Source organism: Pipistrellus kuhlii, unplaced genomic scaffold (assembly GCF_014108245.1).
Source record: "Pipistrellus kuhlii isolate mPipKuh1 unplaced genomic scaffold, mPipKuh1.p scaffold_m20_p_7, whole genome shotgun sequence".
Taxonomy (NCBI): Eukaryota; Metazoa; Chordata; class Mammalia; order Chiroptera; family Vespertilionidae; genus Pipistrellus; species Pipistrellus kuhlii.
The window spans coordinates 49,197,215-49,212,247 of record NW_023425573.1 but is presented as its reverse complement, the minus strand read 5'-3'; the positions used below and the strand labels follow the sequence as shown (position 1 = coordinate 49,212,247).

The 15,033-nt window shown below is 41.0% G+C and overlaps 1 protein-coding gene across 1 annotated transcript in view; it reads right to left on the bottom strand.

Moving 5' to 3' along the window:
- CCDC148 (coiled-coil domain containing 148) overlaps nt 1–15,033 on the bottom strand; it is a 198,223-nt gene that overhangs the window by 104,743 nt on the left and 78,447 nt on the right. Inside the window, exons 9-10 of the mRNA XM_045575445.1 lie at nt 12,211–12,349; nt 9,292–9,498 (exon numbers count right to left, since the gene is read on the bottom strand). Of these exons, the coding sequence (XP_045431401.1) occupies nt 9,292–9,498; nt 12,211–12,349 (346 nt within the window). The remainder of the gene's footprint in view (nt 1–9,291; nt 9,499–12,210; nt 12,350–15,033) is intronic.

The following is a 15,033-nucleotide window of genomic DNA, read 5'->3' as shown; positions in this document are numbered from 1 at the left end:
CTATTGATATATCAGAAGGCATTATAAGAAGGGGAAGATGCCTAAGATTTATTATATACTTTATTTCAAGAAAGTTACTGAGCACCTACTGTATTCACAGCACTGAAGAATCTGTTATATTGAGAAAGGGGGTGAGGACATCGGGGAATTGGAGGGGATGTATATAATGCCAAGATGTATAAGATGGGACTCTTCCTTGCAGTTGTGCAGGAGACATGGATTTTTTAGTATGCCATAATCGCTGGCAAGTCAGGATTATATACAAGGGGTTAAGGATCACCAAAAGAGAATTGAATCAAGGAGGTCTTCCGATAGCAGACATTTGAGCTCTATCTTGAAGATGAGTGAGACTTAGCCAGACAAAGAAAGGCAGGAGGGACATTCTAGGCAAAGCCAATAACAAGCACAGAGTCAGGAAATAAAATATTGTACAAATGGAGAGGGAGAGTAGATTACAAGGAGGTTTGTATTTCTAATTTGTAAAGTGTGAGGTGGAATGTGTCAAGAAGGAAGGCTGGAGAGGGAGCTGGGGTCCATGCTACTGAGGACTCGGAAAGCCATGCCGAGGAATCTGGCCGTTATTATAAGCACAGGGGTGCCACTGAGGAGTTGCCATCAAGGGATGAGATAACACAAACTGCACTTGAGGTAAAGCATTCTGCCTGTGTTTTAAAGGAAAGATTCCCGAAGGGCAGGGTGTTAAGCATCGCTGTCAGAGGACGGCTGTAGTCGGTCAGGAACAATGTTCCAGGGTCCAGTGATAGATGAAAGGAGGAGACAATTAAGATATAAAATGTTCTGAAGTTGGTACATGGCTATGAGGGTGAGAGAGAAAAAGAAACTAAGATAATTTTCAAGAAAGAAGTATACCCTACTAGGAGAAAACAAAGATTCTATTTCAGATACTGAGTTAGAGGCATCTGTAGACTTCTAAGTTGATATAACCCATATGTAGCCAGATAAATGAAGTTCAAGAAAGAGCTGTTCTGAGATGGGAAAAAAAGAGTTGAGAGTAACTATATATAATAAAAGCCCAGTGACTGAATGGCAGAGAAACCAGAGTGACAGGTCGACCAATCGCTATGACATGCACTGACCACCAGGAGACAGATGCTCAACACAGGAGCTGCCCCCTGGTGGTCAGTGTACTACACAGTGGGAGCACTGCTCAGCTGAAAGGGATGAGCTGCTGCTTCTGCTGCAAACCCCTGGCTAATGGACAAGAACCCAGGTTGTGGTCATCACCTCCTCACCCCAGGCTCCTCCTCCTCACTCCCTACCATCTCCTCTGGGCTCGCAGAGCTGACCCTGGAGGTTGGGGGGTGGGTTCGTGGCTGCCACGGGAGTGAGCCCTGCTCCTCCACCTTTCAGTGATATTGTCCCTGGGTCCAGCCCCAACTGGGTCCACTGGAGAGGCAGGTGCTCCAGTTCCACAGAAGATGCTGGACCAGGGAGCAGCTGCTCAGAGGTGGTTCTACAGTGACTCAGCCGACTCGGATGAGTGATGCTCCCACTGTGGGCCAATTTCTACAGGCCACGTCCCCCACCAGTGAACAAATCACATGCACCGGGCCTCTAGTTAGCATATAAAGTAGGTAAAGTCATAAGGGTTTTGGGAACTAACAAAGTAAAGAGAGAGGAGAGAAGTGTAAAGACAGAAACCTGGAGAACACCAGGGTTTTAGGAGTAAGGACAATACATGGGAAAACTAAAAATCACCCTCAGATGTGATAACATAAATAATTATTTAGATGTTAACGGAATGAACGATGTCAAAGAATAAGTGATCAAAAGTGAGAAATGAAGCCAAGAGGTCCACTAGACTAAGGATGGAAGAATGAATTAGTTAATATGGAGGTCACTGGTGACCTTGGGAGAGGGGAGGATTGTGGTAACATGAAGGGGTCTGAGGTCCTGAAGAAAACAATATAGGTTATTCTTCCAAAAGGTTGATTTGAAGCAAAAGGGTAGAGATTAGGGACCACCCAGGAATGAGAGGATGACTTAGAGTTAAGAGAATATTTTATTTTGATAAGAAAGACTTAACCATATTTACAGGATGGGAGAAATACCCCACAGAGTAAGAGGAAAAAAGATAACGAAAGTGATAAACATTAAAACTAATTAGAGGGGAGGGCTGTGCATGAACAGGTAGAAGGCATCACATTCCTCATCAGGAGGAAAGCAAGAGGCTACAGAAACAGAAAGACATAGGGTGGGGAAGCAAGAATTAGGAGTCAATTTCATCCCTTCATGGCTTCTCTTTTTTTATAAAACTAGAGGCCCAGTGCTCGAATTCATGCATGGATGGGGTCCCTTGGGGTGGCCTGCGAGGATCAGGCCGAAACTGGAAGTTCAATACCGCCTGCAGCTCTGCCTGCTGCTCCCGCTCATTCTGGCCCCACTGCACCTGCAGCAGGCTTGCGCCAGTCAGTCCCAATTGGAAAAGATTTGCAACACAGCAGTGGTGCTTGCCAGCCATGAGCCTTTCATCTGGAACCAACCCTGAGGGAGATGGGGAGAGAGAAGGGCGGTGCAATTGGCCCTCTGGATGGTGAACTGTTTTACCAGCCCAGGATCCAGATCTGTCCTGCTGATGTTTGCTCAGGTTGTCAGGATCCACCTGGCAGCCATTTTTATATATATTTTTTCTTTGCAGAACATCTAGGGAGGGGAAGCGGTGGCAGTGCCTGAGGCCAACTTGCAAGAGGCCTGTGGCACTGTCAGAATCATGCCAACAGCACTGGTCCTTTGATGCCTGGCCCATTCTCCAGAGATTGGGTCTACAGGACTACTGAGGGAAGGAGTGGCTGCCACCAGATTGGTGGGCCACAGGGACGGGTCGGTCAACTGAGTGGCACTCTTGCTATGAGAGTGCATTGACTACTAGGGGGCAGCTCCTGAGTTGAGTGTCTGCCCCCTGGTGGGCAATGTGTGTCATAGCAACTGGTCAACTGGTCATTGGGTCACTTAGGCTTTTATATATATACATAGGAGGTAGAGAGTCTCTTGAGAATTTGGTGGGGACAGTGTATGTGTTAGGTAAGGGTCTTGTAAGGATTGGTGACCCTTTGAAACAGTCATAAAAGGAATGGGGAGAATTGGCAAACTAAAGATAATCCTAAGGCCTCTCACGTGGCACTGGGAAATCCAGGTGAAGCTGACTTTTCCTAGAGGCACCTGGCCATCTAGCATGGCTGCAGAGGACATCATGTGAGTGAGGGATCTGGGAATGAGCTTCCCAGGCTGCTAAGTAAGCAAGCCCGCACCTAGCTAGTGATCTGGGTCGGAACTGGTAATTTGGGAAAGATTAGGAGATCAGAGAGCAGATTTTGTGGGAGAAGAATGAAAGTTCTACTCCCCCACTTCCTTCTTAAGCCTCTGGCAAGAAGCCTAAAAGCCTCTATTTGCTACAGCAACTGTAACTGATAGAACACCAAAACAGAAAGAGAGAAAAAGAGAAAGAAAATTCATTATTTCAAAATTCTTCTAGCACTATTCTTAAAAGACACACAACTTCTAAATCAACTCCTAGAAGCCCTTTTAAATTCCAAGACCGAAAACAAAATTATGGTTAAATGTTTAATTAATGTTTATTATAGCTAGCATGTTAGTTTCAGAAAGGTCAAATTTATGATACAATGAAGTGATATTTTTCACATTCTGTGGGTCTGCTTTATAGCACATTGGAGCCCACAGCATAATAAATATTTTCTATTATTCTGTAAGATGATTGTATGCAAAGCTTTGTAGGGCTGAGATAATATTGAATTTCAAGTCAAATGAGCTGGCATGAACCTCAGGCAAGTCAGTTTATCTCTCAGGACTCAGCTTTCAGACTTGGAAAATGCAGGAGGGGGATAAATCTCAGAGTTTCCTTCCAGGTTAAAATAAAAAAATCATGAGCATAACTTGATATTTTAAATTACTATTAGAATCGATAGGGTTACCCTTTTTATGATGTATTTTTGGTCCTGGCTATATATTCTTGCACCTCAGTCCCTAATCAGGAACACAAACACCAATGATAACACCATCTCTATGGGAAATAAAATCCATTTTAGCACAGTGTAATTTATGCACCAATTTCTCCGTTCTCTGCCCGCATTGAATCCTGGGAGGCTTCATCTCCAAAAATTCAGAGATATTTGTTCATCCTCTTGTGACCACGGTCACAAGACACTCCCTATTTTGTCTCTAGGATCCAAGCAGCTAATTTCAGTGGGTGGGCACCCTGGAGAAACCCCTGCACCTCTTAACTTAGATTTGTCATTGATGATAAAAGGAGAAAATACCCAATTAAGCATCTATTGGAAGGCTGAGATGTAGGGGGCTCTTAGTAGAGTATGCCTGATACACTGAACAGCACAATGTGTGGGAAATAATAAAAGCACAGCATTGTGTTTATCCCCATTCAGATGTTTCTGTCACTCGATGAAAAGTAGTGACAGAGCCCAGGGCTCCCTGTTGGGTTACAGAGGATCTCAAAGTCACTTGAAGTCACAAAATACAGTCTTGATTAAAAATTAAATGGTCTCGTTCCAAGATTAATCAACTCTTCCCTCTTCATTCAGAAGATGACATCTTTCATTCCCTAGATGCTTAGACCCTCAGTCCACAGGTGGGAGGGAAAAGGAGAAGAGAGGTCAAGGAAAGGACTGCAGAGTTCTGATCACACTGGTGACTGGCACTGTCCCAAGCAAACCTGGCAGGTGGGTAACGCTGACTCTTGCTCTCCTGCTAGTTCTGTTGCCATGATCGTGAGCTGAATTGTTCTCAGGAAATTCCCCTGGTGTGGGCCATACACATTTTCCTCTGACCAGCTCCTTCGCTTCCACCTTTCAGATTCTCTGTTCCACTGCACTGTTTTGGGGGTCTCCTTAGCTGTGGCAGGAGAATGCCTTTGAAAATGCCCCTTGCTACTAGCCAATGATTTCTTAAATGGGGTACATAAAAGACTGATAGAGAACATTTCATGAGGTCATTCCGGCTTCCATTTAGGATGTAGAAAAATGTTGCTCCCACATTAAACACAATAAAAAGTGAAATAACCTATAACATCAGAACTGTTTTTGAACCCACCAGAGTGTAGAGGCCACAGGGCAATAAAGTAGCATGAGATGGCTCCAAGAAGAAAAACAGATGGCTCGAAGAAGAGAGGCAATGTGAGAACCCGCTTACCTGAGGCAGAGCACCTGAGGAAGACAAGCCACCTGAGAAGTGGAGACGAAGACTGCACCTAACGCTCCATAATGACTCTGTAGTAGGCAGTTAGATAGACATGCATAGAGCAAGGCTCTTGAGCCAGGTTCAGAAGGTCACCAGGGTAGAAAGCCCATGGTGCCTGTAATGAACAAAACTGAGAAAATGAGGACCTCGCCCTAGCATATCGGTGGTCATGAGGTTCAGACCCCCTGAATTTTCTTATTGCTGGCCATGCTCTTAGAGGGGGAACAAATAAGGAGGCTGAAGAATAGTCCTTAAGCATTAAGCCCCCAGGACAATGGGGATCTGACCCACAATCAAATACATCTAGGCCTGGGTTGTGTTTCAGCTCCAGGCCCAGAAAAGCAGCAAAACCAGACAAGCAAGGCCAGAGCTGACCTCGGGACCAGCTACATTAACTAATGACCCTACCGGGGCAACAACCAATCAGTGAAGCCCACGACCCTGAAAGGACACCAGTGGAAAGCTGAATATTCTATTGGGATCCTCTCCTGAACCCTCCCCTAAAATCTTCACATTTAAAAGCCATTAGGATGGAGGGACCCAGTCTGCCCTCTCTCCCCCCAGCCCAGAACACACCTCTGCTTTTCCCCTTTCTTCTCCCTCACTTCTTCCTCTCTCTCCCCCTCTCCCCCTCTGCCCCCATAACCTTTTCCTTCCTCTTTCCTATGCTCCAAGGGCCCTTCTTTTGCCTCTGGAAATTGTTTGCTGATCCCATTTCTTCTACCACTCACTTCTTCTACCTCTGTGACTCTCTTATAGTTTGAGTCTTGAATCTGAATTCTTTCCTAGCCAGTACCGAAGTTGCTAAACCAAGGTCCAGTCTGACTCCAGCAGTCTAACATCTAGTGCCATTGCGCCACCAACAAATTTGTAGTTAATTTTTTCTAATTTGCTGCTGTATAGAAGAACCCATGGAAGCTACAGACACAAGGGGAATTTACACTCCCTTATAGATTTTTCTCCACAGACCTCACAGAATGCTCATAAGAACATCAGGGTCCGAATGGGGGAGCAGGGGAAGCATCCTAAGGTGGTGCAAGTCTGTGAGGAAGGAACAAAAGCACCCAGGGTGGGGAGAGATGAAGAGCAGCAAACCCAGCAGGGCCCAGGGTGGACTCATTACAACTGGGGAAGGGGAACAAAGAAACCCTCCTCCCTTGGGGGAGGGGCAGGAAGCACTCTCCCACACAGGTACCACCAAGATACCAGGCAGGACTTGTTTGCCCTGGGGAGGAAGGCAGGATTACTGAGTAGGTTCTAGCCCCAAAGCCCAGGGACATAGGTCCTGCCTAACTGAGACTGAGGCTGAACCAGGAGAGCATAAAGCCTCTTCCCCTACCAGACTGGCAAGTGTCTTCTGAGAATCTACTGCAGGAGAAGAAACAAGAGGGGCAAGTCTCTCCCTCAGGACAGGCTATAAACAAAGTAATACAAGTTGCCTCAAACTGGAAACAAGTTGCCCCAACATGGAATACTACTCAGAATTTAAAAAGAATTATTAATATATATAATAATATGGTTAGATTGCAAACGCATTATGTTAAGTGGAAAAAATCAGACTCAAAAGTTCACAAACCATATGGTTACATTTATATGACACTAGAAAACAATTTTATTTAAATTAAGAAGTTCTGTTTATCAAAACTCACCATTAAGAGAGTGAAGAGACAAGTCACAGATTGGGAGAAAATAAAAAGAAATACAACACCCTAACCTGTTTGGCTCAGTGGATAGAGCATTGGCCTGGGAACTCAAGGATCCCAGGTTTGATTCCAGTCAAGGGCATGTACCTTGGTTGCAGGCACATCCCCAGTAGGGGGTGTGCAGGAGGCAGCTGATCAATGTTTCTAACTCTCTTTCCCTCTCTCTTCCTCTTTGTAAAAAGAATCAATAAAAAATATTTTTTAAAAGAAATATAACTTGCAAACAGAAAATATGGAGAATATACAAATGAATAAGAAAGAAAAGGCAACCCAATAGAATAAAAATAAGCAAAAGACTTAAGTGGCATTTTACAAAAGAGGATATCCAAATGGCCAAATATATATGAAAAGCTGTTCAATATCTTTATCCTAAATGCAAATGGAAACCATAATAAGGTAATCCTATACCTCCACCAGATAAGCTAAAGTTAAAGATTGGCAATACAAATGTTGGTGAGGATATAGAACTGAAAGTGGTTGCAAATGTCTATAAACAACCTTTGAAAATCTATTTGGCAGTATTTACTAAACTAAACACACCTGAATCTTATAATCCAGCAATTCCACTCCCAAGTATTTATTCAATAAAACTGAGTTCAAGAGAACCCAAATAAATAAAATCAGAAATAAAAAAGACTGACACCACATGCCAACAAATTGGACAAACTGGAAGAAATGGATAAATTTACAGAAACATACCATCCTCTAAAACTGAATCAAGAAGAAACAGATAATCTGGACAGACTGATTATAACTAACAAAATTGAAGCAGTAATAAAAAAATAAAATAAAATAAAAATAAAATAAAAAAAAACAACTCCCAACAAACAACACTCCTGGACTAAATGGCTCCACAGGTGAATTTTACCAAACATTCAAAGAACTTACACCTGTCCTTCTCAAACTAGTCCAAAAAAAATTCAAGAGGGAAGATTCAAAGCTCCTTTTATAAAGACAGCATAATCCTAACTTCAAAACCAGATAAAGATACTACAAAGAAAGAAAATTATAGGACAATATTCCTAATAAACATGGATGCAAAAATTCTCAACAAAATATTAGCAGACCAAAGTTAGTTACACTTTAAAAAGATCACCCACCATGATCAAGTGGGCATTTATTTCTGGGATGAATATTGCTACAATATTGACAAATCAATCAACATGATTCATTTAAAAAAACGAAGGAAAAATCATATGATCATATCAATAAATGCACAGAAAGCTATTAACAAAATCCAGCACCCATTTATGATAAAAACTCTCAGCAAACTGGGAACTCAACATAATAAAGTCCATATATAACAAACGCACAACCAACATCATACTCAATGGGAAAAATCGAAAAGTGTTTCCCTTAAGATCTGGAATATGTCAGGGGTGTCCACTTTCACCACTCTTACTCAACGTAAATGAAAGGCAGCCACGTTGGAAACAAGTAAAACTGTCATTATTCCCAGATGATCTGATACTGTACATAGAGAACCCTAAAGATTCAACCAAAAACACCTAGCACTGATAAATGAACTCAGTAAAGTAGCAACATACAAAATAAATATTCAGAAGTTGTTTGCATTTTTATACACCAATAAATGAACTATCAAGGGAAACTTAAAGAGCAATCCCATTCACAATTGCTTCAAAAATAATAAAATACCTAGGAATAAATTTAACCAAGGCCTGTACTCAGAAAATTATAAGATACTGCAAAAAGAAACTTAAAAAAAAAGACAAATAAATGTAAGCATATAGGATAGGAAAAATTAAAACCAGAGGCAGCTCCTCTGTATTTCTCCCTGAACATCAGGCACCAGTCCTCAAGCCTCCAACTACAGGGGTGACCCACTAACCTCCCCAAGCCGTCCTAGAGGCACCTCACTGGGTGTGAGGAGGAAGGAAACCCCATTGCCTCACCCTCTCACTTTATTGAGGTCTCACACACAGCCCATCAAGCTCTCCAAAAATATCTCTTCACAGACTCTCTTTCCTCTCCATAACTTGACCCTTTTTTAAAATGTGAATGAGAGGTTTACGAATCTTTGAGCCAGCATCAGACGGTAACTTTACAATTACACTCTGCGTTTTCACCCAGTACCTCACTCTGGCGTGCAGCACGTATGGTTTGGCTGTAGGCTCTCATCTCCCAATCAGGACTTCAATATTAAGCTCCTGTTAGAGGAACTTCAGCTCAAACCCTATGAAATTCTTGATTGTTGATGGTTTGAACTAACACTTTTATTCAAAATAGGCTTTTTAAAGAAAATGAACTTTAGTTAGAATTTGAACAAGAAGGAAAAGTGGATTCTTAACTGAATACCCATGAAAACACTGAAATACCTTGTGCAAAGCATCTCTCTCACCTTGGCTTTCAGGTCAGCACACAAATCCTGCTGCTTTTTCCTGTCCTTGGCCAATGAGCTCTCCATTTCATGAGCTGCACAGGCCTCAGCAAGTGTCAGCACAGCCTTCTGTATAAAATCCCTCCTATTCTTACTCCAATTGGATAGCAGGACCTTTCGCTGCTCCCTTGCAAAGTGATATTGGTCACAACATTTCTCATGTTCGACCTGAAAAGAAAACAGATGGATATTAGTACACTCATTACACTTACAACAAAAGTGAGACTATGCCTTATGTCATTGTTATGAAAATGAATAAAATAAATTATAACAACGGATATTTACTGGGGACAAACATCTTAATAGTTCATACAGCACCTTGGACTTGGTTCCTGTCCCAGAGTTCTGAGCCTGTGGTTAACTCGTGACTGGGGACTGTAAATCCATAGTTTCCTCATACAGGATGGAGTCAGACACAGGCGGCCCTATAATAAATTCCACTTCTACATGGCAATGAATCTATGAGCAGAAAGCATTATTTCCCCTATATATAATTTCAAAAATACTCCATCTTTAAATTAGTTCTGGTATTTTAACAATTCGTTTAAGTGCTTCAGCAGTTCGACATGTGCTAATAAGCATTAAAAATTGTTACAATAATCCTGAAAACTCAATTTGCCCTTGATAATGGAAACATTCGGATGTTAAGTTGTCTAAACTTAAAGTAATTATAGAAATGACATTAGCCCTTCCCATCCCACGCTCCTGAGGGACATGGCATTCTCACATCAGCACCAGAGGTTCCTGTTGCCCATGAATCCCAAGCAGAGGAGATCTCAGCCTTAAGGGGAGGAACAGGAATAGAGAGAGCCTGAGTGGTTGGAAAAAATATCTGTAGGTGATTCTGAAATGCTCATTATATAAATGTGTCTCCCGAAGTTGAGTCACTGACCTAAATAATTCATTATTTTGCCAGTACTGTTTAGATGATGTTTCTGAATTTGATACATTATTGAACCTCTAAATGGTGTGAAAAAAGAAGGTCGAAATCAGGGAACGGTTGGTCCCACCTAAAAGAATAATACAGGTTTGTTTAATCAGGCACATGATGAAACAGGCTATGGCTTCACTTACACCAAACATCCACTGCTCAAAATCTGTTCTGTAAACTTTTTAGCTTTGTTTCCCTAAGCCAAAAATACACTTAAAACCTGTCAAACATTAAGAAAGGAAGCATGCACCATGCAGAAATGCATACTAATCAGCCCACTGTAAGAAGTATTATATATGTAAAAATCTTTATTATGTAAATAGTAGGCAAATAAAAAAAAAAGTCTACAAATATAAAAATGACAGCTGGTCACAGAAGCAACTAGATTTGATAGGGGATAAAAAGAAAGATCTAATTTAATAAATTAAGACTTTTAAAAATTCTAGAGTGAATTATTTATTATATAACATGTTTTTTTAATGTGGTGTGTTGTGTGTCTTTTTTCAGAGAGAAAAAGAGAAAGAGAGAGATAGCAACCATTTGCTTCTCATACACACTCCAACTTGGACTGAACCCACAACCTCGGTATGTGCCATGACTGGGAATCAAACCTGTGAACTTTTGATGTACAAGACAATGCTCCAACCAACTGAGCCATACTGGCCAGGGTTAATATAACAAGTACCTGCTATTTATAGCTCAAAATTAAAACAATTATGGGAGGGTGGGGGAGTGGATAGATGATGATCATATAGCTGTGTGGCCTCTGCTTCAATTTCTTCATCTGTAAAATAAGTATAACAATGGTACTTCCCTTATCAACTGTTATATGTGCTACAGGAGTTTACTATACACAAGCCCACCATAAGGGAAACTCTATATACATGTTAGTATTGTTCTTATTTGCATAATTTAAAACACTTATAAAAATGCAGATTATGTGATATTTTATAGGCTGGTCCATTTAAAAGTTAAGTGTATAGACTACATGCTTATTTACATTGTAGGCATCCAGCGCACAATTTGAAATTGTGCAGTGCTGCCTACCTTTGAGTTGCCAGCCGGCTCTGCCTCCCTCTCCGAACCTTGAAGCAGCCGCAACCACTGCTGATCAGGCCCTCCCCCAGCGCAAGTGCGTGGAGGCCCCTGCTGCCCCACCCCCAACGCTGGGCACACAACCTCCTCCTGTCTGGTGGACCCATATGGCATCACCGTTAATTAGCATATTTCTCTATTTTAGATAGATAGATAGATATAGATATAGACAAAGACATAGACATAGACATAGACATAGACAATAGACTATAGATATAGATATAGATATAGATATAGATATAGATATAGATATAGATATACTAGTATTTTAAGGTGAGTTTTATAAAATTGGTAACAAGCTAACTTTTGTGTTCTTGTCTTGTCAACTAGAAAAATGAAACAAGTATTTCCAAGCCCTTCTCAGGGAAATTTCAAGCATGGCTATGAATTTGAGGCATTTGTGTGTCAGAGCCATGTAGAGGGGTCAAACAGAGTTATGATGGTGGGGACGGTATAGATAAGAACCAGCCTGCAAGGTGAGTGTTGACTTTCCCATGAATAGAAGGACCGACGTGTGGCAGCTCTGTGGGCCACAGAGCAGAAGCAGGCAAGACCCAAAGATGAAATAACCTCTGATGGTGGGCAGGTCACTGTATACACACCTGAAATCCAATACTAACAGAGCAACCAAGGAGGCACAGTGACGATCTCTGGGGCAAGTAAGCACGGAAGAGCAAAAGTTGCCAGGGGGGTCGCCTACCTTCTTATGGGCCACACAGACTTCAAATATGAGACTTCAACCTAGAACACCATTATTTTCTAGGCTGAAGGAATAACTAAATTTTGGAGCACCATTTAATATATATATTTTACTTAACAGTTATGGACCATGAAAACAACCCCCCAGTACTCACCAAATCATGCCTAGATTTGTGAGGAAAATACCGTTGTAACATGTCCAGATAAAGAGTTCTTCTGCCACAGAGATCTCCATGATACTGATCCAAAACAGCCTGGTATATCCAGTGTTCTTCTTCACTTAATAGGAAGTTTCTGGAAACAACAAAAATATTATAACATGTTGTTAAGCAATCAAGAAGTTTGATGGACCTCAAACTCTTCAAGCTATTACCAAGTAAGGATGATTACCTAAAATGAAGTCTCTCCCTCTCTCTCTCTCTCTCTTTTTTTTTAATACATTAGCCAAACTAAATATCTGCTATCGAAAAGGTTCTAAATTCTACTATAAATGGTTCTTTCAATCCTTTATTTGGTCTTGCCATGAGTTCTAGGAGTAATTTAAAGAAGTTTGACAATGAGACATAGTATTGTTAAAATATTTATTCTAACTCACCTAACATTTTTAAAATATGACTAGTAAATGAAAATTTTAAAACATTGGGAAATAAATTATTAAACACTAGAGACCCATTGCATGAAATTCATGCACTTGGGGGGTGAGGGGAATCTCTCAGCCCAGAATGCAAGAGGGATCCCACTGGTGCATGATCAGGGCTGAAGAGAGATTTGGGAGGCTGGCCAGCTGTGGAGGGACCATGGGAAGGCTCCAGGGCGTGTCTGACCCATCTCCAGGATGTGTCTGGTCAACTGGACCCCATCAGCAAGCTAATCTGTTGGAGCATCTGTCCCCTGGTGGTCAGTACACGTCATAGCAAGTGGTTGAGTGGCCTTAGCATATCATTAGCATATTACACTTTGATTGAATATTAGGCTTTTATTATATAGCATACAGATTAAAAAGAAATTTTGCTTATTCAACAAAGTTCCTATTTCTAGACTGGAGGAAAATACAAATGTAGACAGTTAAATGAACAATTAGATACCAGAAACTAAGGCCTGAGGAACACACTTCATTTCAAGTTTGACTTTAAAAGCAAGTCTAAAGTCATCTTTTACTTTACCTTCTCAACATCTCACTTTCTAGGGTAAGAGTAGACACTGGATGTGAAAAAATAATAAGATTACATTTCAGAACATTAAAAAAATCATTTGTAGCCGAAACCAGTTTGGCTCAGTGGCTAGAGCGTCGGCTTGCAGACTGAAAGGTCCCAGGTTCAATTCCTGTCAAGGGCATGTACCTTGGTTGTGGGCACATCCCCAACCAAGTAGGGAGTGTGCAAGAGGCAGCTGATCAATGATTCTCTCTCATCGATGTTTCTAACTCTCTATTCCTCTCTGTACAAAATCAATAAAATATATATTTTTAAAATCATTTGTAAAGAGGATCCCTTCAAGTCATCTTACCAATAACTGTACAATTTTAAAAAATTTTCATATGTCTTCTCTGCCCTTGAAAAATATTTGACAATTTAAAACAATAATAAAACTCTTTAAACCAATGATACTAATAGGAATTCCACTGTCTTCACACAAGTTTACCTAGTATCTGTAAAGCATTCATTATTCTGGTAAGCAGAAAGAAAGAAAAGATATTTCTCAAAGAAGATAATCTCTAACAACTCTATAACTGGGGGAGGAGAGAGAGGGTTACAGATGTTCCACCGGGAAGAATACTCTACAGTTCCTCTGTATGGCCTAATTTGTTGCAGAGAAAGAATTTGAGATGAATTCATTCATTGAACACCTTGAGTGTTTTGTTCTGTTTGAATCAGTTGGGTACGTATAGACAGTCAAAGGCTTCTGAAAATAAAGCGTTTCAAATAGGAATATTGAGCCTGGAGAAAAGCTTGCCTGAGTGTACTTGGCATTTAAAACACTCTCAAGTCTTCAAGGGCAATATCTCTGGCGTTCTCTCAAGGAACTCATTTTCATTCATGATAACATAAATGCATTTTAATAGCAGAGTTAGCCACATGAATTCTCTATTATTATACCACGGACACAATAATGAGTAGACCTAAAGTCCCTGTCCTCATTCATGTTTTTAAACTGTTTCCATAAGCAAAGGAACTTTAACACAGTTTGATTTCTACCTTTATTTGATTACAAATGTGGGTGGGTGCCTGTGGGAATGTGTGCTGGGGAGGAGGAAGAGACAGTGTCTAAATTCAGAAATTTTCTTTTGCTCTTTTACATTGTCATACATCTGTATAAAGGATGCTTTGAAACCATGACAGATCACCTTTATTAGGCACAATCCCCATTACCAAAATACTGATAATTCACAGATGCACCTTCCTTCTGAACCAATTGGGAGCTGCCTCATGCAGAAGGCTATTCTCTTCCACAACAACTAACCACAACTGATGACTGATTATCTGATGGAGGACTACAGAAGCCCACCCTACTTACCCCAAGATAGGACTAACTGTGTGATACCGTTTGTGCTCAGAGTTTCACTGTGGCAGCAAACTGCAGCTCATGCCCACTGAGACCTCTGCATAGACGTTTTCCCCTCCTCTATTCTGCTTCCCTCACTACCCTTCTCCAGAGAACACTGCCCAACAAATCACTTGTTGCAATCTCTGTCTCAGCATTGCGTCTACTGAACCTGACCTAAGGTAATATACAAGCTTTCTTACCCATCATTTTCAAAAATAGTTTCAATTTTTTGGTAAAGGAAGTACTTCTAAGCTAATTGCATTGACAGTCTCTCATACCGAATGGCGGTATAAAATTTTTGCTCAAAGAGAAACTGCAAACAGCAAACATTTATAAAAATGCTTTTCAAATAAAAGCACACATTAAGCAGTGTACGTTGCTATAAATAAATATAGTAGCAGTCGAATGTGTAGTGCTCGCTGCATTTTTATACA